Source organism: Nerophis lumbriciformis, linkage group LG13, assembly GCF_033978685.3.
Source record: "Nerophis lumbriciformis linkage group LG13, RoL_Nlum_v2.1, whole genome shotgun sequence".
Taxonomy (NCBI): Eukaryota; Metazoa; Chordata; class Actinopteri; order Syngnathiformes; family Syngnathidae; genus Nerophis; species Nerophis lumbriciformis.
This window is the reverse complement of record NC_084560.2, coordinates 41,320,664-41,345,420: the sequence shown is the minus strand read 5'-3', so window position 1 is coordinate 41,345,420 and position 24,757 is coordinate 41,320,664. Positions and strand designations below refer to the sequence as shown.

At 41.4% G+C, this 24,757-nt stretch overlaps 1 protein-coding gene across 10 annotated transcripts in view; it reads right to left on the bottom strand.

The window, feature by feature from the left end:
- The window catches only part of caska (calcium/calmodulin-dependent serine protein kinase a), a 343,590-nt gene that overhangs the window by 157,082 nt on the left and 161,751 nt on the right, over positions 1 to 24,757 (bottom strand). For all 10 annotated transcript variants that reach the window (XM_061970776.2, XM_061970777.2, XM_061970783.2 and 7 more), the window contains exon 2: positions 13,731 to 13,843. In XM_061970776.2, the coding sequence (XP_061826760.1) occupies positions 13,731 to 13,843 (113 nt within the window). The remainder of the gene's footprint in view (positions 1 to 13,730; positions 13,844 to 24,757) is intronic.

The following is a 24,757-nucleotide window of genomic DNA, read 5'->3' as shown; positions in this document are numbered from 1 at the left end:
CACACACACACACACACACACACACACACACACACACACACACACACACACACACACACACACACACTGTGTCGGTGCAGCTTGTCCAGGGGTCTGTCTGACGAATAGGTCAGCTCTCAGAGGGGATGAGAATAAAAAGCTAGCCAGAGAATGAGCAAAATTCATCATATGCCATCGTCTCCTCTTCGCCCAATTCCCTGATCCTTTCACACGGTGCCTTTTTTTTCCTTTTTTTTTTTTTAAATCATTCTTTCCCTTCAGCCTTTTTTCTCCCCTCACATTATGTCCTCTTCACCTCCCTTATCTGTCACCTCCTCCTACTCCAGAGTCACGGAAGACAACACCACACTGGTATGTGTGTGTACGCTCCTGTTGTGACATCTTGTCCACACCATCTGCACAAGCTGTGAGACCACACACACACACACACACACACACACACACACACACACACACACACTCGACACACACTTGCACGGGCCTTTGGGATGCAGCAAGGGACAAAAACCGCAGCAGGTTGCAAAATATATATCTGGAGATCACCTTCTCCAGAGACAGTACTGTAAAGAGGTAGACTTGGATATACTTCAGAGTAGTCAGTGTATAGCTTGTGTTGGAGTGTTGTCGCGCTACAACATTTGCTCTTCTTGTACCGACATTGGAGCCTTGAGTACTGACTGATACCGATATACATCCGATACGATATCAGCGTGAATCATAGCACATACTTTGTAGCGGGGCCTCACCTGCCTGCATGGAAAGAAAAAAAATGTAAAAAGAAAAAAAAAAAATTAAATTGTTATATGTATCCAGTGATTATACTATAAAGTTATTTTCCATTTAACTTCACCAGTTTTAGATTATTTTTATTCAAAATCGCTGAATTTTCACATTTGCCGTTCAAATACTGAGAAGAGACGGTGCGGTGAACAGCAGCCAGTTGAGGCACGTCACTCAGTGCCTCAACATGGATTGCGGACTCGGCTAACTGCTGGTCTGCTGTGCAGTGAGACCGTATTGCTATATGAACTATATTATACATTTCCATAGTTTAGTTAGCTGAGGTATATAATGTACAGTGTATTTTGTCAACAACTGTATGTGTGTAACATATTTCTTGGGCTGAGCGATCATAAAACGGCTGCAAAAGACGCACTGGCTGAGGCTCGCCTCCTGCACCCCCGCCGTAGAATTGTTATATCAACTAAAGCCCACACTTAAACTTTCCACGTGCAAGATTGAATCTATTTAAAAAAAATATTTCATAAGAAGCCAAAAAGTGCAAAAACAATAATGTTGGTGTTGGAGGAGTTGTGAATGACTGCAGGGCCACAACATTAGGCACACCTGCAGACTGCAGGTGTACCTAATTCACAACTCCTCCAACACCAACATTATTGTTTTGGCTTCTTATTAAATAACTTGTGTAACCTATTTTCACGGGCTTTCCTCTTTGTGATGTTAAGTTCCCGTTATGCGCTGTTATACAGTATATGCCTTGAGCTCTTATTTTGAAGGCGCTAAGAGCGGAAGTGATGTCACGTTGCGGAGGTTTTTTGAAAGAAGGTAAATAAAGTGGTCCTCGTGTAAACTGGAGCCTCCGTGTTTGTTATTTTGTAGTTTCATACAGTATAGGCGACATTTATAAACCCTCGGTTACACTTTTTTAAATAGATTCAATCTTGCACGTGGAAAGTTTAAGTGAGGGCTTTAGTTGCGGCGCATGGACTTAATTTCTAAGTAAAGGTAAGACCATAATAACGTTTTTTTTTATTAAATGTGCTTTTTTGTGTGCTACAGTTTGTATGTGTAAAGTTAAAGTTAAGTTAAAGTACCAATGATTGTCACACACACACTAGGTGTAATGAAATTTGTCCTCTGCATTTGACCCATCCCCTTGATCACCCCCTGGGAGGTGAGGGGAGCAGTGGGCAGCAGCGGCGCCGCGCCTGAGAATCATTTTTGGTGATTTAACCCCCAATTTCAACCCTTGATGCTGAGTGCCATGCAGGGAAGAATGCTGGTATGAGCTTTTAAACATAACCCGTTAACTGCTGCCAATCAAATGGTGAATAAGATACTTTTTAGGGTTCATATGTTTGTAAATCTGACTGTGATGAAGTCAGTGCCTCACCAGCCATCAACCTCACCGCACGTCACTGCTTTGTAGTGTGGAACGTTAGAAAATGTTTGATCGGATGAAATGACTCAGAGAACATTGCTCGCTATGAAAAACACCAGCCTTATGATGAGGGATGGGTACCGAATTTGGTACCTGTTGGTCCTAACGTGCACCGATGCACGTAAAATCCTGCAGGACGAGGAATAGCTAAACATGCTTCACTACACACCGTAGAAGGACATCCACTGTAATGATACCAAATCCAGGAGCGTATCTAGTCGATACTACTACGATTACATCAATTTTTTTTGGCATTACATCTTCTTTTGCTTTTTTTAAATGTATATTATGTTTATAAAGTCAGTAAATACGTCCCTGGACACATGAGGACTTTGCATATGACCAATGCATGATCCTGTAACTACTCGGTATCGGATCGATACCTAAATTTGTGGTATCATCCACAACTAATGTAAAGCATCCAAACAACAGAAGAATAAGTGATTATTACATTTGAACAGAAGTGTAGATAGAACATGTTAAAAGAGAAAGTAAGCAGATATTAACAGTAAATGAACAAGTAGATTAATAATTCATTTTCTACCGCTTGTCCTTAATAATGTTGACAAAATAATAGAATGATAAATGACACAATATGTTGCTGCATATGTCAGCAGACTAAATTAGAAGCCTTTGTTTGTTTACTTGCTACTACTTGTTCACTAGGGGTGTAACGGTACACAAAAATTTCGGTTCGGTACGTACCTCGGTTTAGAGGTCACGGTTCGGTTCATTTTCGGCACAGTAAGAAAACAACAAAATATACATTTTGGGGTTATTTATTTACCAAATTTGCAAAATCTTCCACCAAAAATATTGTTCTTTGTGGAATATTTGATGTGAAGTAATGGGAACCTTGGATAGGTCAATAATTCATAAAAACATTGATTTTGATTCAATATTATGTTTTGAGCAATGACAGTTTGAAAGAAAAAAAAAACAGCTTTGTTTTATTAGTCAACATTGCAACTTTTTCTAAATTACATTTCACCTTTAAGCTTTTTTATTTCACTTTTGTTATGTTTTTGTTTATTTTAATAGTATTTTTAGAATGTGCCGTGGGCCTTTAAAACATTAGCTGTGGGCCGCAAATGGCCTCCGGGGCACACTTTTGACACCCCTGCTATAGATAATAAAACATTAAATGTGATAAATCTATGGATAAAAAGCAGAGCCTGGCGACGCATGCGCATTTATCATAACTCTCTCGCTCTCTCTCTGTCTCTGCCCCTCCCTCACCAATGCTGCTGCACGCACAATTTGTTTTGTTTTTAACCCCTTCTTAACCCTGAACGTACATTGAAAATACACGCAACCCTAACTCAAAATGCCGGACATTTGAGGCATTTAAGAAACCCCGCCCTGACAGCTCCGCAAAAGAGGACATGTCCGGTGAAAAGAGGACGTATGGTCAGTCTATCCTAGCCAGTTAGCTGCTAGCATGCCGTGTGTTGTGCCTCGGTGTGCATTGTCTACACAACGTGCATTACGCTACTTAATATGTCCGTGTGGAAACTCGTTCGGTACACCTCCGAACCGAACCCTCCGTACCGAAACAGTTCAATACAAATACACGTACCGTTACACCCCTAATGTTCACTATTTTATTTAAGGACAAAATTGCAATAAGAAACATATGTTTTATCTACTGTAAGATTTTTTTGTTAAAATAAAGCCAATAATGCCATTTTTGTGGGCTCCTTTATTTAGAAAAGTACCAAAAAGTATTGAAATACATTTTCGTACCGGTACCAAAATATTGGTATCGGAACAACACCAATGTCTGTACTTGTCAAAGTTAGACTTTGTAAATGCAAATTTGACTTATTTGCTTGTTTACAACTTACTGCTATACAAGCTGTACACTGACTACTCTTAACCATGTCCAAGTTGACTTCCTATAAGTATTGGGCCGTTGTTGTCACAGTTTTCCTATATCAAAATGACACCAGGTCATTAAAGGGGAACATTATCACCAGACCTATGTAAGCGTCAATATATACCTTGATGTTGCAGAAAAAAGACCATATATTTTTTTAACCGATTTCCGAACTCTAAATGGGTGAATTTTGGCGAATTAAACGCCTTTCTAATATTCGCTCTCGGAGCGATGACGTCACAATGTGACGTCACATCGGGAAGCAATCTGCCATTTTCTCAAACACATTACAAACACAGAGTCAAATCAGCTCTGTTATTTTCCGTTTTCCGTACCTTAGAGACATCATGGTGCGTGAGTCGTGAGGGCAGGTGAAAACTAATGGGTTGCTATGGTGACAAACAAGAGTGCACAATGAGTCCAAACGTGGAACAGGTGAAACTAATTGGTAACTATGGAAACAAGACAAGGGAGTGAAAAGCCAGAAACTAAAAAGTCCAATAACTAAACAAAACAAAACATGACATGACTAAAACAAAACATGATTACACAGACATGACACAGAGTCAAATCAGCTCTGTTATTTTCCGTTTTTTCCACTGTTTTCCGTACCTTGGAGACATCATGCCTCGTCGGTGTGTTGTCGGAGGGTGTAACAACACGAACAGGGACGGATTCAAGTTGCACCAGTGGCCCAAAGATGCGAAAGTGGCAAGAAATTGGACGTTTGTTCCGCACACTTTACCGATGAAAGCTATGCTACGACAGAGATGGCAAGAATGTGTGGATATCCTGCGACACTCAAAGCAGATGCATTTCCAACGATAAAGTCAAAGAAATCTGCCGCCAGACCCCCATTGAATCTGCCGGAGTGTGTGAGCAATTCAGGGACAAAGGCCCTCGGTAGCACGGCAAGCAATGGCGGCAGTTTGTTCCCGCAGACGAGCGAGCTAAACCCCCTGGATGTCTTGGCTCACACCGTCAAGAGAAGAATATCGACCCTAGCTTCCCTGGCCTGCTGACATGAGGGTATGTCTACAGAATATATTAATTGATGAAAATTGGGCTGTCTGCACTCTCAAAGTGCATGTTGTTGCCAAATGTATTTCATATGCTGTAAACCTAGTTCATAGTTGTTAGTTTCCTTTAATGCCAAACAAACACATACCAATCGTTGGTTAGAAGGCGATCGCCGAATTCGTCCTCGCTTTCTCCCGTGTCGCTGGCTGTCGTGTCGTTTTCGTCGGTTTCGCTTGCATACGGTTCAAACCGATATGGCTCAATAGCTTCAGTTTCTTCTTCAATTTCGTTTTCGCTACCTGCCTCCACACTACAACCATCCGTTTCAATACATGCGTAATCTGTTGAATCGCTTAAGCCGCTGTCGGAGGCAGATATTTACATATATCCGAATTTAAGTTGTACTTCTTTCATTTATTAGTCATATTTGAAAACAGCTCGTATTTTCCATTTATTCTGTTGATGCTCTGTCAGCAAGTATACTATGTGCGATAACCTTGAGTTCTTTGGAATGTGTTTAGACTAGCATTTTGTTTTGGCTACAGAGATGGGACGAGAGAGAGTGTGGTGGGATCGGGAAGACAGACCATTTTGGGGTGTGCGCGATAGAAGGTTCTAGGGTTAGACTGGTCTCAATCAAAATGTATATTGGCAAAGCTTTGAGAATATACAAGAAAATACATATTCTGTCTCTGGTGGTTTTTCAACTCAGCTTTAAGTGTCGGAAAGAACTTGGGAGCGAATTGTGACTTGAATTCCCTGGGAGGAACAACTGGTCCAAAACGCAACAAATTGGGGGCTCGTCCGGGATACATGAAATCCGAGTCTAAATCCGAGCTAATGTCGCTATATCTTGCTGTTCTATGCGCCATGTTTGTTTGTGTTGGCATCACTATGTGACAGAGGTGGGACCAAGTCATTGTTTTGCAAGTCACAAGTAAGTCTCAAGTCTTTGCCCTCAAGTCCGAGTCAAGTCCCGAGTCAAGACAGGCAAGCCCCGAGTCAAGTCCAAAGTCAAGACTGGAAAGTCTCAAGTCAAGTCCTAAGTCCTGCATTTTGAGTTTCGAGTCCTTTCAAGTCCTTTTAACCACAGACTAATATATTAACACAGATTGTGTATGCTTTTCAAACGCTGTATTTATTTATTAAAACAAGTGCATTTTAAATTGCAGGAAAGAAAATTGTGCTGACATTGCACTTTATAATAGCACTATTAACCAGTCATTTTAAACATTAACTCATTCCTTTACAGAACAAACACATTGAAAAATAAAGTGCAAATGTACTTATTTGTACAAAAGTGTTAACATTGAAAAAACATGACATATACGTGAACATAACAAAAAAGTTGTACTTTTTATATGTCAGGGCCCTATGCTGCATTGCATTTGCAAAAGACCAAATTAGCCAAGAGTCTGTCAGTCATTTGTGCACGATGGGGGCGTAGTATGATGCCACCATGGCTGAAAACTCGCTCCACTGGAGCACTGGAGGCAGGCACTGCCAAGACTCTCATGGCCACTCGGAACAGTGAAGGTAGAGTCTTCATGTTCAATGCCCAGAACAAAAGGGGGGAGAGAGTTGTTTTGGGTTGGTGCACTACTTGTAAGTCTATCTTGTGTTTTTTATGTTGATTTAATTAAAAAAAGAAAAGAAAAAAAATTATTTCTTGTGCGGCCCGATACCAATCGATCCACGGACCAGTACCGGGCCGCGGCCCGGTGGTTGGGGACCACTGAGGTAAACAACCAACAGTATGTCAGAAAGCTAGCTAAAACGGTACACATATTCATAATATAGTATACATTTTAACTGACCTTTATTTGACTATTTTTGTCTTTTTTTAGGTGGCTAAAATACGCGGTGCTGCTGACCGCCATCTAACGTTACGTGTGATATATTGACTAACGTAACCCTGCTTAAAAAAATCACTGAACAAAAAGTATGAATAAGGTAGTGAACTGCAACAGATTCCCGTGTTTGCAATAACGTTATAACGTTAGCAGTGAGTTTACAGCCTCACTGATTTAACTACACAGCAAATAAAAGTCACGTTACTTAGCCAATAAACGTTATCTTACATTCAAAACTTACCGTTTTTGTGCAACTTCAAATGCCGGACGAAGTTGGAAGTTGTTGCCTCTCCATCAGTAATTTTCGAACCGCATGTGTTGCATACTGCAAACCGTTTTGTGTTTACCACCTCGTAATTTTTATACCCAAACAAAATTATTTTAGGTATCATTTTTTGTTCACTGGCGTGTGGTTTGGACATGTCTTCTTCGTTGGTTGTCCTGCAATTTGATTGGATGAATGCTGTGTGATGAAAACAAAGTAGATCTAATTTGATTGGCTGTTGTACTGAGAGCACACCAGCTGACACACGCAACGCTGATAGACAAGTACACAATGAAAAATACGGAGCGCTCCCGAATAACTTTTTCATCTTTGGGTTTTGGGGAAAGTAGCAAGTCATGTCAAGTCATGTCAATTCAAAAGGCTCAAGTCCAATTGAAGTCACAAGTCATTGATGTTAAAGTCTAAGTCGAGTTGCAAGTCTTTTTACATTTTGTCAAGTCGAGTCTAAAGTCATCTAATTCATGACTCGAGTCTGACTCGAGTCCAAGTCATGTGACTCGAGTCCACACCTCTGCTATGTGACGTCACAGGAAAATGGACGGGTGTATATAACGATGGTTAAAATCAGGCACTTTGAAGCTTTTTTTAGGGATATTGCGTGATGGGTAAAATTTTGAAAAAAACTTCGAAAAATAAAATAAGCCACTGGGAACTGATTTATAGTGGTTTTAACCCTTCTGAAATTGTGATAATGTTCCCCTTTAAAAGCACAAAGCGAGTCGTGTTCCTCGGACTTTCCTAAGCCGACTGTTTCGATCAACAAATGAACGGCCAGTATTGGTTTAGTCAACCACACGTTGACATCCATTGTCACGTTTGGTTTACCCTAACCCTCCCTGGTAAACCTCCGCCCATTCATCTCCTTTTACAGCTTCCCATTTTGCGTCACAGAGCGATTGTCGGACTATCGATCCGGCCGCAATCTCTCCTTTTCCTGTCCTTGCGCGCATTCATCTCCTTGCCTCTCGCTCCGTCATTATCCTGTTTCAGCGGAGTAAAACCAAGCGAGACGAAGCTGCACCTGAGCGTCATTTGTTAGGCGCGTAGGTGTGTGTGATTGTTGCTAATGTGGCAAACTTGTCAACACCCCCCTGCGGATTCTTTCTACATTAACCTTCCTCTCCATTAGGAAACAATTAAAGTGGCGCCTTTATTTCCACAGGGGAACCTTTTAAACATATCACAGATTGTTATTGCTCATTCTATGACACCTTGAATGTCATAAGGCACACAGGTTGTTTCCATGGCGACGCCAGGGGTGTTCAAAGTGCGGTTTCATTTTTTATTTATCTCCTTCATTGATGTGCGTCTTTGATCGATAGTCAATTAAACCTCAGCAACTAAACACACGTGTAGACACCAATGCCTGAGAAGGAGCAGCATGAAGAAAAATCTTATATTTTCCTGCCCCCTCGGCAGTCCGGTATTATCGGACATCCCTAATAATAATAAAATGTGATTTTATTTCTTAAGCACTTTACATTCAAACACATTTCAAAGTGCTACAGTATAAAGCAACATTTAAAACAAAAAAAGCTTAGCCATTGTCGGAGGCAGATATTTACATACCGTATTTTCCGCACTATAAGGCGCACCTAAAAAACACAAATTTTCTCAAAAGCTGACAGTGCGCCTTATAACCCGGTGCGCTTTATATATGGATTAATATTAAGATTCATTTTCATAAAGTTTCGGTCCCGCAACTACGGTAAACAGCCGCCATCTTTTTTCCCCGTAGAAGAGGAAGTGCTTCTTCTTCTACGCAAAAAACCGCCAAGGTAAGCACCCGCCCCCATAGAACAGGAAGCGCTTCTTCTTCTACTGTAAGCAACCACCCGCCCGCGTAGAAGAAGAAAAAGCGCGCGGATATTACGTTTCATTTCCTTTGTGTGTTTACATCTGTAAAGACCACAAAATGGCTCCTACTAAGCGACAGGGATCCGGTTCATGAAAAGACGCAATCTCTCCATCCGCACACGGACTACTATTTCACAGCAACTGCCTAAAGACTTTCAAGAAAAGCTGGCTACTTTCCGTGCATATTGTAAAAACAAGATAGCTGAAAAAAAGATCCGGCCAGAGAACATTATCAACATGGACGAGGTTCCACTGACTTTTGATATTCCTGTGAACCGCACTGTGGATACAACGGGAGCACGTACGGTGAATATTCGCACCACAGGGAATGAGAAGTCATCCTTCACTGTGGTTCTAGCTTGCCATGCTAATGGCCAGAAACTTCCACCCATGGTGATATTCAAAAGGAAGACCTTGCCAAAAGAGACCTTTCCAGCCGGCGTCATCATAAAAGCTAACTCGAAGGGATGGATGAAGAAAAGATGAGCGAGTGGTTAAGGTAAGTTTACGCGAAGAGGCCGGGTGGCTTTTTTCACGCAGCTCCGTCCATGTTGATATACGACTCCGTGCGCGCCCACATCACGCTGGTTTTTAATATATTATTAAAGTTTGACTGACCTATCTGACTGTTTTTTTGACATTCCTTTAGCGCAGTTAGATGCGGCTTATAACACGGGGCGTCTTATAGGTGGACAAAGTTTTGAAATATGCCGTTCATTGAAGGCGCGGCTTATAACCCAGGGCGCCTTATGGTGCGGAAAATACGGTATATCCGTATTTAAGTGTTACTTCTTTTTTATTTCATAATCATATTACAAAACAGCTAGTGTTTTTCTTCCAATTGTGGTCTTTTGGTTGTCTGCAAATACTGTGTGCTTAACCTTGAGTGAGGAATGTAAGAAAGAGAGATACTCCTTTCTCTTATCTAGCCTTATGTCCAGGTGCGGAGGACAATGGGCATGTGTTTTGGGCTGGAGGGACATGACTGCGAGGGTGGGAGGGAGAGAGACTTGATAGGGGAGAGGGTTTTTCATGGGAGACCATCTTGGCGGCGCGATTGAATGTTCTATGCCGGACAGGTCTCAATGTATTTACAAAGCTTTGCAAATATATACAAAATACCTATTCTGTCTCTGGTGGTTCTTTTACTCAGCTTTAAGTGTCGTAAAGAGCTTGGGAGCGACGGCCAGAAACTTGAATTCCCTGGGAGGAACAACTGGTCCGAACGCAACACCATTCAAACAGATAAAATACTAAGAATAAAAGACTATCAGTGAAGCATAAGAAACACAAAACGTGCAAAATTGTGGCTTTTCTAACAATGTGTCTATTTGAGTTATCAATAAAATGATGATCTCAGTAAGATATTACAGCTTGTTGCTGAGATTTGATGACCTATATTGAGTAAAACATGCTTGAAACTAGAATATCAAGTGTTGCAAAGCTGTGTCATCAACACTCACAAGTATAAAACTACTTTTTTAAAGTAATCATTTCTTACTTCAAGCATGAAAAAAAAAAATCATGATGCCGAGCGCATATCATTATGTCAAGATAATGGCACGAGCATTTACTTCATTTAAGAATATTTTTGAACATATTGAGCAAAAAGGTCTCTTTTTCAGTGGCCTAGTGGTTAGAGACCGGGCTTTCTGCTCCGCCGCTCCCAGTCTGTGGAATGCTCTCCCTGACCACCTGAGGGCACCACAGACGGTGGATGCTTTTAAAAAAAGGCTTAAAAACCCTTCTTTTTAAAAAAGTCCTTTTTTTTTTTTTTTAGACATATGCATACTAGTTTTAGCTATTTGGCTGTTCTAGTTTTTTAAATTTTATTATCTTTTTAATACAATGTAGCACTTTGAGGTTGTTTACTCAATGTAAAGTGCTTTTTACAAATAAAATCTATTATTATTATTATTAATATACTTTGTATCAGTCCATCTTAGATGAGCTCAGGCCCAGCGACGCCGACGGCGTTTCTGGGTGTTGTTGATAAACGGTTTTCGCCTTGCATAGGAGAGTTTTAACTTGCACTTACAGATGTAGCGACCAACTGTAGTTACTGACAGTGGGTTTCTGAAGTGTTCCTGAGCCCATGTGGTGATATCCTTTACACACTGATGTTGCTTGTTGATGTAGCGACCAACTGTAGTTACTGACAGTGTTGTTTCTGAAGTGTTCCTGAGCCCATGTGGTGATATCCTTTACACACTGATGTCGCTTGTTGATGCAGTACAGCCTGAGGGATCCAAGGTCACGGGCTTAGCTGCTTACGTGCAGTGATTTCTCCAGATTCTCTGAACTCTTTGATGATATTACGGACCGTAGATGGTGAAATCCCTAAATTCCTTGCAATAGCTGGTTGAGAAAGGTGTTTCTTAAACTGTTCAACAAAAGGATTTGCAAATAATTGTATTCCGTTTATATTTACATCTAACACAATTTCCCAACTCATATGGAAACGGGGTTTGTACCAATGATTGTCACACACACACACCCTACGTGTGGCGAAATTATTCTCTGCATTTGACACACCTACTCAGTGGCATAGTGGTTAGAGTGTCCGCCCTGAGATCGGTAGGTTGTGAGTTCAAACCCCCGGCCGAGTCATGCCAAAGACTATAAAAATGGGACCCATTACGTCCCTGCTTGGCACTCAGCATCAAGGGTTGGAATTGGGGGTTAAATCACCAAAAATTATTAACTGGGCGCGGCCACCGCTGCTGCCCACTGCTCCCCTCACCTCCCAGGGGGTGAACAAGGGGATGGGTCAAATGCAGAGGACAAATTTCACCACACCTAGTGTGTGTGTGACAACCATTGGTACTTTAACTTTTTTTTTTTTCTAACAAGAAAAGTACAGTTGTTATTAGTGAGAATATACCTTATTTTTCGGACTATAAGTCGCAGTTTTTTTCATAGTTTGGCCGGGCTCCAGTGCGGTTTATATATGTTTTTTTCCTTCTTTATTATGCATTTTCGGCAGGTGCGACTTATACTCCGGTGCGACTTATACTCCGAAAAATATGGTACTTATTTTAAGGTATTTTTGGGTTCATTGAGGTTAGCTAATTAGGGTCCTTTTGCAATGGGACATAAGGACCTATTGTATTTGTAAGGTTTTATTCTTTATTCTTTCGCCGCCACATTAAACTGTAATTTGACCCACTTAACATGCTTCAAAACTCACCATATTTGACCCACACATCAGGACCTGCGAAAATTGCCTTTTTAAAAAAAAAAAACGAACCACAAAACTCAAAATTGCGCTCTAGCGCCCCCTAGGAAAAAAAAACTAGACTGCCTGTAACTCCCACTAGGAAGGTCGGAGAGACATGAAACAAAAACCTCTATGTAGGTCTGACTTAGACCTACATTTCATAATAGTACATTGTCGGGCTAAAATCAACAGGAAGTTGGCAATTCCCCCTTCAAGACAAAAAAGTACTACAAATAGTCACTTTTGCCTCTTTTGAGCAGTAATTTGACCCCCTTAACACGCTTCAAAACTCACCAAACTGAACGCACACATCAGGACTGGCAAAAATTGCGATCTAATAAAAAAACCTAACCCCAAATTTAAAAATTGCGCTCTAGAGCAATTTTTGAATAAAACGGAGAAAAAACTGCTCCTCGGAAGAAAAAAAAATGACAAAACTGCCTGTAACTCCCACTGGGAAGGTCGGAGAGACATGAAACAAAAACCTCTCCGTAGGTCTCACTTAGACCTACATTTCATAAATTGACAACCCCCAGCAAAAATCAACAGGAAGTTTGCTATTCCCCCTTCAAAACACATTGTTTGTAAAAACCGGTCACCTTCCTTCAAAAACGAACTCCTCTGAGCGCGTTTGTCGTTTCGCCTTCAAACTAACACAGGAGAGAGATTGAACCCTTGTGATTACAATGACAGAAGCGCTTTTTTTCTAACTGCTCCGGTTTTGATTTTATGACCCTTCAAAGACCCGCTGCGCTGCTGTTTTTTTAAGATGGCTGCTTAAAAGCAGGAAGCACCAGCGTGCCCACACAATGCAAACAAGGTAGGTACACTAGACAAAAGTCTTGGGACACTTCAGACTAAAAGTAGACAAAAGTATTGGGACACTTAGGACTAGCACCTGCCAAATACGCGGGCCCGACCAATGCTGCTTGCAGCTTTAATTTTACTTGTATTGGAAAGTCTTGACAAGCCAAATTTTCTTGTTCTATTGGCAGATAATTTTGCTTAGTTCAAATAAAATACCCCTAATTTTTGTATTTTTTTTTCTTCTTGTTTTCGAACACTGACTTTTTGCAGTGTAGGTTGTCAGGCTCCAATGATAAGTAACAGTGTCATTAATTTGATTGACACCTAACTAATACCTTATGTAGTGACAGTTGAGGGTATACAATGTACGCTACATGTAACCATTAATCACGTAAAAACAAAACAACAACAAAAATCTGGCATTTGAATTCATCGTCCAATTGCCTGAGCCCGTCACAGATTGTTGTGCTTTCATTTTTGCTAATTTAATGCTCTGTCTCTTCCTCGCTCCATCACTGTAATATTAATTAGGTCCCTGAAGGCCTATTGCTCATATAGGAAGTGTACACACGAATAGCATTCACATTTAGTCTCAGTCTGAAGCATCAACATGCAGTCTTTCTTACCCTCCGTGCTGAGTCCGGGACTTGAGGTGAACTGGGCCACGTCCACGATCTTGACAGCAAACTGCTGCCCCGATTCTCGGTTGATGCATCTTCTCACGACACTGAAGGGACCCCTGGAAAAAGACATGGACGAAGAGCTTTATTACACACGTCCGACGATAGCAGAAGACATTTTTCCCGACGAGGCCCCTGGAAATAATCATTGGCGAGAAGCTAGAGGATATATTTCCCAACACGGGCGTTAATTAGGAGCAGGCTACAATTGAAGAAGCTGTTATTTCCTAAACGTGAAATCTCATTACATTTATATATATATTTTTTTAGTAATATTCGGAATGCATGAGAAAGTGGAATGGAAAAAATAGGTCTCTTTAAAGGGGAACATTATCAGCAGACCTATGTAAGCGTCAATATATACCTTGATGTTGCAGAAAAAAGACCATATATTTTTTTAACCGATTTCCGAACTCTAAATGGGTGAATTTTGGCGAATTAAACGCCTTTCTATTATTCGCTCTCGGAGCGACGTGACATCACATCGAGAAGCAATCCGCCATTTTCTCAAACACATTACAAACACAGAGTGTCAAGACTTGGACTATGGCGTGGTGCAAATGAACATTTGGACCAGACATGGCGTGAAGGTGAAGACATATTTAATTTTACTATAACAAAAAGAACAAACTAAAGGCGTGCACTAGTGATGGGTCCGGCAACACCAGGGCCGGCCCGTGGCATAGGCCGTATAGGCAAATGCTAAGGGCGCCGTCCATCAGGGGGCGCCACGCCAGTGCCACAAATGTTGGAGAAAAAAAAAGAAAAAAGTTGGTACTATTATTTCTAAATACAAAAAAGAATCCCACGTTAATTAAAATGCAAAGTAAAGCCTATTTAATAGAAATATTATTTGTTACAACATTACGCCCCCACCCCCCCCACCCCGCACGGTACGCCCCCTCCCTTCCCTTATCATGACTCTTTTTGGACGTCACCACATCAAAAAATCAACACAAGATGTCAAAACGGCCAAAACTGTCAGGTGCCCAGGGAAGAAAAAAAGAGAAAAGAAGAGGAGGAGAAACGAGAAAAGACAGAGGTAGCAGGTAGGTAACGTTAGCCTACATGAAATTATTTGTCTGTTACAGAATGTGATAGTAACCTGGCTTTTTAGCATCGAGCTAATGTTACATGATTCGGCAATTGCTAATCAATAAATAGCTAGTTCTGTTTTAACGTCGGGTTAATATTGTGGAGGGGGCTAAATTGTTATGGAAAATAATAATGTAACGTTAGGTAATTACAGTACTCCCACCTTACATTCCTCAGGGACATTTGTATTAGAACTTTTAAGCAGGTGTTTTTTGTTTACATTGTTATTGCCTTCTGGTTAGCTAATGTTTGCCCTGCAGGTAATAGTCACTTTTCCACCCCTTTATATATTAGGTATAGTTGTAAGTAAAAAAAAAAAAGGTCAAAGACAAAGCTATTCAGTTTCTTGTTAGTATATACACTTCACTGCCGATGTGGGGGGGCGCCACCTAAAATCTTGCCTAGGGCGCCAGATTGGTTAGGGCCGGGCCTGGGCAACACCGATGCATCGGCGCATGCGTCGAGCTCATAGAGCAAAACCCTGTGTCGGTGCGCGTACCGCTTTTAGAAAGTCACGTGACCGATCATGAGCTGTTTTGGTCACGTGACCGATACGCGAACTGTGTCGCACTGACGCCTCCTCTGTGCCCTGTGAGCGGCTCTTTTCTACAGCCGGAGAAATAATAACTAAGAAGTGAAATCGTCTAAAATGTAATACGTCGGAAAAACTTAAAAAATTAAAAAAATTAAATTAAAAAAAATTCCCAGTCCACAATCATCCACAACACGTTCTCTTAGATTTCCATGTTATGATACATGTTCACATTATTTATTGACTGTATCTAAAAAAGATAAAAATATATTTTTATTTAAATGAAGATATGAAATAATCCTAAATGAAATACAATGACTTGGTTTATATTATTGTATATACTAGGGCAGGGGTCACCAACGCGGTGCCCGCGGTCACCAGGTAGCCCGTAAGGACCAGATGAGTCACCCGCTGGCCTGTTCTAAAAATAGCTCAAAGAGCAGCACTTACCAGTGAGCTGCCTCTATTTTTTTAATTTTATTTATTTACTAGCAAGCTGGTCTCGCTTTGCTCGACATTTTTAATTCTAAAAGAGACAAAACTCAAATAGAATTTGAAAATCCAAGAAAATATTTTAAAGACTTGGTCTTCACTTGGAATAAGCGGTAGAAAATGGATGGATGGATGGGTCTTCACTTGTTTAAATAAATTCATTTATTTTTTACTTTGCTTCTTATTACTTTTAGAAATACAATTTTAGAGAAAAAATACAACCTTAAAAATGATTTTAGGATTTTTAAACAAATATACCTTTTTACCTTTTAAATTTCTTCCTCTTCTTTCCTGACAATTTAAATCAATGTTCAAGTAATTATTTTTTTTTTTTATTGTAATGAATAATAAATATTTTAGCTTCTGTTTTTTTGACGAAGAATATTTGTGAAATATTTCTTCAAACTTACTATGATTAAAATTCAAAAAAAATATTCTGGCAAATCTAGATAATCTGTAGAATCAAATTTAAATCTTATTTCAAAGTATTTTGAATTTCTTTTAAAATTTTTGTTCTGGAAAATCTAGAAGAAATACTGATTTGTCTTTGTTAGAAATATAGCTTGGTCCTATTTGTTAAATATTCTAACAAAGTGCAGATTGGATTTTAACCAATTTAAAACATGTCATCAAAATTCTAAAATGTATCTTAATCAGGAAAAATTACTAATGATGTTCCATAAATTCTTTTTTAAATTTTTTCAAAAAGATTCAAATAAGCTAGTTTTTCTCTTCTTTTTGTCGGTTGAATTTTGAATTTTAAAGAGTCGAAATTGAAGATAAACTATGTTTCAAAATTGTATTTTACATTTTTTCGTGTTTTCTCCTCTTTTAAACCGTTCAATTAAGTGTTTTTTTCATCATTTATTGTCTACAAAAAACCTTTCGTAAAAGGAAAAAAAAATGTACGACGGAATGACAGACAGAAATACCCTTTTTTTTTTTTTAAATATATACATTTATTTATTTAGCTATTCTTGTTTAAATCACACTTACGTGTAACTTACAAATGACAATATATTTATTTATTTAAGTGTGTATCAAACTGGTAGCCCTTCGCATTAATCAGTACCCAAGAAGTAGTTTTTGGTTTCAAAAAGGTTGGTGACCCCTGTACTAGGGCATCAAATCAGTGTCAGTTGAGTCGGTCCATAGGTTGCCTGTAGGGATTTTTAATGTCCAGCAGATGTCAGTATTTAGTGACACAGTATCAACACAGTATCAATACAGTTTTGCAATGTGTCGAAACGCTTCATGACGCCTCATCAACCCATCACTAGCGCGCACAAGGCGGAAGTACAAACTTGACAAATGAAATCAATACTTGCACGTGGGCAAAAAACTAAGGACATGAACAAAAGTCGCTAACTGTGGCATGAATCGAAAAAACGTACTTGGACAAGGCATGAAGTACGCAGAGGTAAACAGAGTGTGACAGGGGTATGATGTCGCCAGACAGACAGCCTGGCAACTGGAAGCTTAAATAATAGTGACATGATTAAAGACAGGTGCGTGAGTCGTGAGGGCAGGTGAAAACTAATGGGTTGCTATGGTGACAAACAAGAGTGCACAATGAGTCCAAACGTGGAACAGGTGAAACTAATGGGTAACTATGGAAACAAGACAAGGGAGTGAAAAGCCAGAAACTAAAGAGTCCAATAACTAAACAAAACAAAACATGACATGACTAAAACAAAACATGATTACACAGACATGACACAGAGTCAAATCAGCTCTGTTATTTTCCGTTTTTTTCGACTGTTTTCCGTACCTTGGAGACATCATGCCTCGTCGGTGTGTTGTCGGAGGGTGTAACAACACGAACAGGGACGGATTCAAGTTGCACCAGTGGCCCAAAGATGCGAAAGTGGCAAGAAATCGGACGTTTGTTCCGCACACTTTACCGACGAAAGCTATGCTACGACAGAGATGGCCAGAATGTGTGGATATCCTGCGACGCTCAAAGCAGATGCATTTCCAACGATAAAGTCAAAGAAATCTGCCGCCAGACCCCCATTGAATCTGCCGGAGTGTGTGAGCAATTCAGGGACAAAGGACCTCGCTAGCACGGCAAGCAGTTTGTTCCCGCAGACGAGCGAGCTAAACCCCCTATCGACCCTAGCTTCCCTGGCCTGCTGACATCAACTCCAAAACTGGACAGATCAGCTTTCAGGAAAAGAGAGCGGATGAGGGTATGTCTACAGAATATATTAATTGATGAAAACTGGGCTGTCTGCACTCTCAAAGTGCATGTTGTTGCCAAATGTATTTCATATGCTGTAAACCTAGTTCATAGTTGTTAGTTTCCTTTAATGCCAAACAAACACATACCAATCGTTGGTTAGAAGGCGATCGCCGAATTCGTCCTCGCTTTCTCCCGTGTCGCTGGCTGTCGTGTCGTTTTCGCTTGCATACGGTTCAAACCGATATGGCTCAATAGCTTCAGTTTCTTCTTCAATTTCGTTTTCGCTACCTGCCTCCACACTACAACCATCCGTTTCAATACATGCGTAATCTGTCGAATCGCTTAAGCCGCTGAAATCCGAGTCTGAATCCAAGCTAATGTCGCTATTCTTGCTGTTCTTTCCGCCATGTTTGTTTGAGTTGGCATCACTATGTGACGTCACAGGAAAATGGACGGGTGTATATAACGATGGTTAAAATCAGGCACTTTGAAGCTTTTTTTAGGGATATTGCGTGATGGGTAAAATTTTGAAAAAAACTTCGAAAAATAAAATAAGCCACTGGGAACTGATTTTTAATGGTTTTAACCATTCTGAAATTGTGATAATGTTCCCCTTTTAACCTAGGTGTGTAACGGTACACAAAAAATTCGGTTCGGTACGTACCTCGGTTTAGAGGTCACGGTTCGGTTCATTTTCGGCACAGTAAGAAAACAACAACATTTAAATTTTTGGGTTATTTATTTATTGCATAACATACATACGGCCGACCTGTCTGACAAGCCTGTAAATGTGTGTTGGTCATGTAGGATGTCTTTTTGTTACTTTTTGTGATGTGTAATGTCTATTGTTCAAATGTACGGCAGTGAAAATGAATTTCCCCAAGTGGACCAATAAATCTAAATCTAAATATACACACAGGGTCCATTGCCAGGGTTAATGTGGTCAACATACATCAAATAAAAACTAAATGAGATAAGGCTCAGAATGGTTTCTTAACAAAACCTTTCTACATTTAAAGTGCTTTTTTTGATTGATTGATTGAGACTTTTAGTAGTAGATTGCACAGTACAGTACATATTCCGTACCACTAAATGGTAACACCCCAATAAGTTGTTGAACTTGTTTAAGTCGGGTTCCACGTTAATCAACATTAAACTGCCTCAAGTTGTTGCTCAGATTAAATAAAATGACAAACTTTTCTTCTACATATAAAAAGTGCAACATTAAACAGTTTCAAGTCAACTCAGCTTTAGATTAACTTTTCTTTCCCCCCCCAGCCTGGCTAACTTGGCAGTAAGAGGATATATGGGCTCATTGTTCTTCCACCATAGAAGTGGCTCAAAATCTAGTTTTTAATGCAATATGGTCTTTAATCTGCTGCTAAAAAAAACATTTGTTATTGCTTTAGCCCTGCCTGACTCGCCGAGGAGAGGCTGCTTGAATGCGGTGGTGACGCTTCAAATGGGTTAGCATGTGTTATGAGAGTAGCGTATGTGTGTGTGTGACTGCATGTGAGGTGAGTGTGTGGGCGAGCGAGGTGAGGGAGTGCGGGGAGTGGCTAGTGTTTTGTTGGATTGTAGAGATGCGCGGATAGGCAATTATTTCATCCGCAACCGCATCAGAAAGTCGTCAACCATCCACCATCCACCCGATGTAACATTTGATCAGAACCGCACCCGCCCGTTGTTATATATCTAATATAGACGATGCAAGGCATTAGTGAGGTTATAAAGCTTTTGCATGTTAAAGAAAGGAGACTGATCCAATGCAGCACAGACATTCGCGTGCCACGCTGTCACGACCCAGACGCACACCAGTGCGCAATCATATGGGAGCCGCGCTGAGCGCACCTCCAAGCGCGTCTCGCTGCCGGCGAGGGCCGGGTATGGGCCCGACGCTCCAGCGCCATCCATTTTCAAGGTTAGTTGATTCGGCAGGTGGGTTGTTACACACTCCTTAGCGGGTTCCGACTTCCATGGCCACCGTCCTGCTGTCTATATCAACCAGGGTGAGCCCCACCCCTTTCGTGAGCGCACTGCGCGCGGAGTGACCCCTGTTACGCGCCCCCGGCAACAGGGGTGGCGGGCAGGTAAGCTGCGCGGGCGGAGTGCGCGGAGTGACCCCTGTTACGAGCCCCCGGCCACGGGGGTGGCGGGCAGGTAAGCTGCTTACCTGCTGCGCGTGACGCCGGCCGCGGCGAAGGCGGACGAGGCGGGGTGTCGGTGCGGTGGGCGCGGTGGTGACCCTGGACGTTCGTCGGGCCCTTCTCGCGGATCGCCTCAGCTACGGCTCCCGGTGGGGCCCTCTCGGGGGAAGGGGCCTCGGTCCCGGACCCCGGCGAGGCGTCCCTTCTCCGCTCCGTAAAAGTGTCCATCTCTTTTTTTTTTTTTCTTCTGTTGTGGCATATGCTGCAGGTGCCTGCTCGTTTTTCGTATGTGGGTAACAACATTTAACTATGTATATATATTTCCCAATTGGTTTAACTGCCACCCGCCTGAATCTATTTAAAATCTAATTTTTTTTTATTTCAACCGCCCGACCCGACCCGACCCGCGGATAAAATCTAATTTTTTTTAATTTCATCCGCCCGATCCGCGGATAATCCGCGGACTCCGCGGTTGTGCCCGCAAACCGCGCATCTCTATTGGACTGGCTGTGTGCAAGACCTCAATAAAGCCACGATTTGCAACTAATCGCCGGACTCGTCATTTACCCTGGAGTCCGGAGCTGTGGGGACCCACTGCCGGGTAGAGTGAAGGGTGTTGCCCCCAAGAATACATCGGCCCTAAGGGAGTGTCTCCCCTGCGCTCCTCGACTACGGTCTGGGAGCCGGAAGCAGGAAAAGGTGCAACACATGTTTGTCGTGTTGTCAGAAGCAGCTGCTGAACAATGTCGGCAAACCGCCGTCCTCTATTGTTGTATCGCGCAGCCAAAGTGGTCCTAAGCGGGAGATCTTAACGAGGCAGGAGGGTCTTCCAGCTCTGGCTTTTACATGTTGTCCTAGCCCGGTCGCTGCTAGCATGTGTACTCGTTCGGTACACCTCCGAACCGAACCCCCCGTACCGAAACTGTTCAATACAAATACACGCCGACCGAGAACACAAGCCAGTCTACTTTTCACACAGACACACTTTTTGGTTTTCAAACCAAACCAACTTTATCATTTCCTACATTTTAGCTGCAATGAGTGCAACATCCAGATATAAAAGGACACGGCGCAGACGAGCAGTGATCTAATGTTTGTGTGCATGTGCTCGAGCGAGGTTATCTTTGCGCAGAAATACAGAGCGCTCAAACAGATGGCAATCAAGCTAAAGCTGCTTAGCATCGGAAGGGTGAGGTGGGACGGCATAGTGCCCGACTGAGACACATGCAGGCCGTGTAAAAGGGCCACTTCATTAAGTACACCTGCGCACATTGATAGGGTCCGATGAAGATTAGAGCGCCATTCGAAAGTAGATTAGTGAAATGTTAACTAATGAGTTGTCTGACAGAGGAGCATTCCAGTGCAAAAATGGGGATAATTAGGACTGTAATGGTACACAAAAATTTCGGTTCGGTACCCACCTCGGTTTAGAGGTCACGGTTCGGTTCATTTTCGGTACAGTAAGAAAACAACAAAATATACATTTTTTTGGTTATTTATTTACCAAATTTGTAAACAATGGCTTTATTCTTTTAACATTGGGAACAATATAATAATTCTGCCCACGTTAATCAACATTAAACTGCCTCAAGTTGATTAAATAAAATGACAAAACTTTTCTTCTACATATAAAAAGTGCAACATTAAACAGTTTCAAGTCAACTCATCATGCTTAATTTATTACAGCATTTGGGAAGACTAGTTGATTTTTATTATATAAATGTTATATTTTTATCAACATGTGATAGCAGGGACCCTGCCATTCAAAACTAGGCTGCTGCATTACTAATGATTAATGTAACTATAGCTGAAAAAAATGGTACAATAGCAATAGGAGAGACTATTCATCCCTGAACACCATGGAGTTCATGTAGGCCAGGGGTGCTCATTACGTCGATCGCGAGCTACCGGTCGATCTCGGAGGGTGTGTCAGTCGATCACCAGCCAGGCATTAAAAAAATAGTCCTAAAAATGAGCGATCATAAATCTTCACTATGACGTCACTTTCGTCACTTGATTGACATTCAAGGCACCCGAGGGTCTTCTGAGATGACGCTGGCTGCTGCCAGCTCATTAAAATTACCGACTGGAAGGCGAGAAACACTTTATTTCAACAGAATCTGGCGCTGTACCTGTCGTCAAAACTCCAAAGACCGACTCCACAGTTGCACAATAAAAGCTCTGCTTCATCCTGCCTGCGCTAACAAAATAAGAGTCTCAGAAAGCTGGCGTGCACAAGCTAGCAAGCTACGGAGTTTGCCTACAATGTATTTCTTGTAAAGTGTATAAAAAGGAGTATGGAAGCTGGACAAATAAGATGCCAAAAACCAACCACTTTCATGTGGTATTGGACAGAAAGGAGGACTTTTTTTCTCCTCCATTTGAAAATTCGGACGTTATCATCACCACTGTCTGATTCCAATCAATGCAAGTCATCAGAATCAGGTAATACACCAACTTATATTCTTGTCTTCATGAAAGAAAGGAATCTATATGTGTTAAACATGCTTGTATTATCTTTAAACACCTTTAACTTGTTAACAATATTAACTATATGTGTTAAACATGCTTGTATTATCTTTAAACACCTTTAAGTTGTTAACAATATTAACTATATGTATTAAACATTCTTGTATTATCATTAAACACCTTTAATTTTTTTAACAATATTAACTATGTGTTAAACATGCTTGCATTATCATTAAACACCTTTAACTTGTTAACAAAAACATATATTTCATAAATAAGTAAATATAAATGATATATATGAATGAGGTAGATCCCCACGACTTGATCAATTGAAAAGCAGCTCGCCTGCAGAAAAAGTGTGAGCACCCCTGATGTAGGCTTTATGATGCACTTACATTATTATATCAACTATCAGAGACAGAAACTCTTCATTTAACATAATGTCCTTTTTTGCTGCTTTAACACAGCTCAATCAACACAGAAAAAGGTAGAGTGAAATAACGGACAGACAGGGCTTTGCTGTCCGTAACACACACACACGCCACAAAATGAGCTAACGTTACGCTAAAAGCGAATTAGCCTTCACCTCAAGCCAGGACTGCGAGCGAGCTGAGCTGCCGTTTATATTTCTAGAAGGTCAACGGGCTCATAGTGATGTTACTAGTAGTTGACTGGGATGTGTTTATTATCATTTGGGGAGAGTCCGCTGCCTGATGATTACCTGCTAAACGCTAAGCACTGACTACATGCGCTCTGAATACGCACTGCTGATTGGCTGTTACCACTCTGTTAGTTACCAATCAGATGGTTGTGTGGGTGGGACAATGCTGGGTGCTGTGTAGAGGACTGACAGAGGCAGAGACAGAAGGAAGCGGAGGCGGCTACTTAATATGTTCGTGTGGAAACTCGTTCGGTACACCTCCGAACCGAACCGAAACGGTTCAATACAAATACACGTACTGTTACACCCCTTGGGATAATACATTCCTTGGTTTCCTGGTCACATGACTCGCGTTTGTTTTATGGGCTGCCTTAGAGTGCAGATAGATCGTAAATTCCACGTGAACCCGGCACAACCATCCACTCCTCAGACGGACCGGCCCTTAATCATCGACCTTTGCCTCGGACAGCAACATGAATATTCATGAGCTACATTTACATACAGTACATAAGGATGGTAACACTAAACTGGTATCGGGAACATTGATCAGGAATGAATGTAACTTAACTTAACAGAGGCGAGCAAAGAGCGATGTGGGAAAGTGTTTTTGCTTTAGACACGGCGATAAAAAGGCGTGAATGTGTTTGAGCGATAACAACTGTTATTACTTGTTATTACTTATTACCACAGAATTATATATATTTTTACTATTAAAACATATTTTGTCATTTTTTTGTTACAGTTTGCAAATGCAGGAAATAATAGCAAAAAAATGAACATTTAAAAATGTAGTTAACACATACTTGCCAACCTTGAGACCTCCGATTTCGGGAGGTGGGGGGTGGGGGGGGGGGGGGGGGGGGCGTTGTTGGGGGCGTGGTTAAGAGGGGAGGAGTATAGCTAGAATTCACTAAGTCAAGTATTTCATATTATATATATATATATATATATATATATATATATATATATATTAGAGATGCGCGGATAGGCAATTATTTCATCCGCAACCGCATCAGAAAGTTGTCAACCATCCGCCATCCACCCGATGTAACATTTGATCAGAACCGCATCCGCCCGCACCCGCCCGTTGTTATATATCTAATATAGACGATGCAAGGCATTAGTGAGGTTATAAAGCTTTTGCCTGTTAAAGAAAGGAGACTGATCCAATGCAGCACAGACATTCGCGTGCCACGCTGTCACGACCCAGACGCACACCAGTGCGCAATCATATGGGAGCCGCGCTGAGCGCACCTCCAAGCGCGTCTCGCTGCCGGCGACGGCCGCGTATGAGCCCGACGCTCCAGCGCCATCCATTTTCAGGGCTAGTTGATTCGGCAGGTGGGTTGTTACACACTCCTTAGCGGGTTCCGACTTCCATGGCCACCGTCC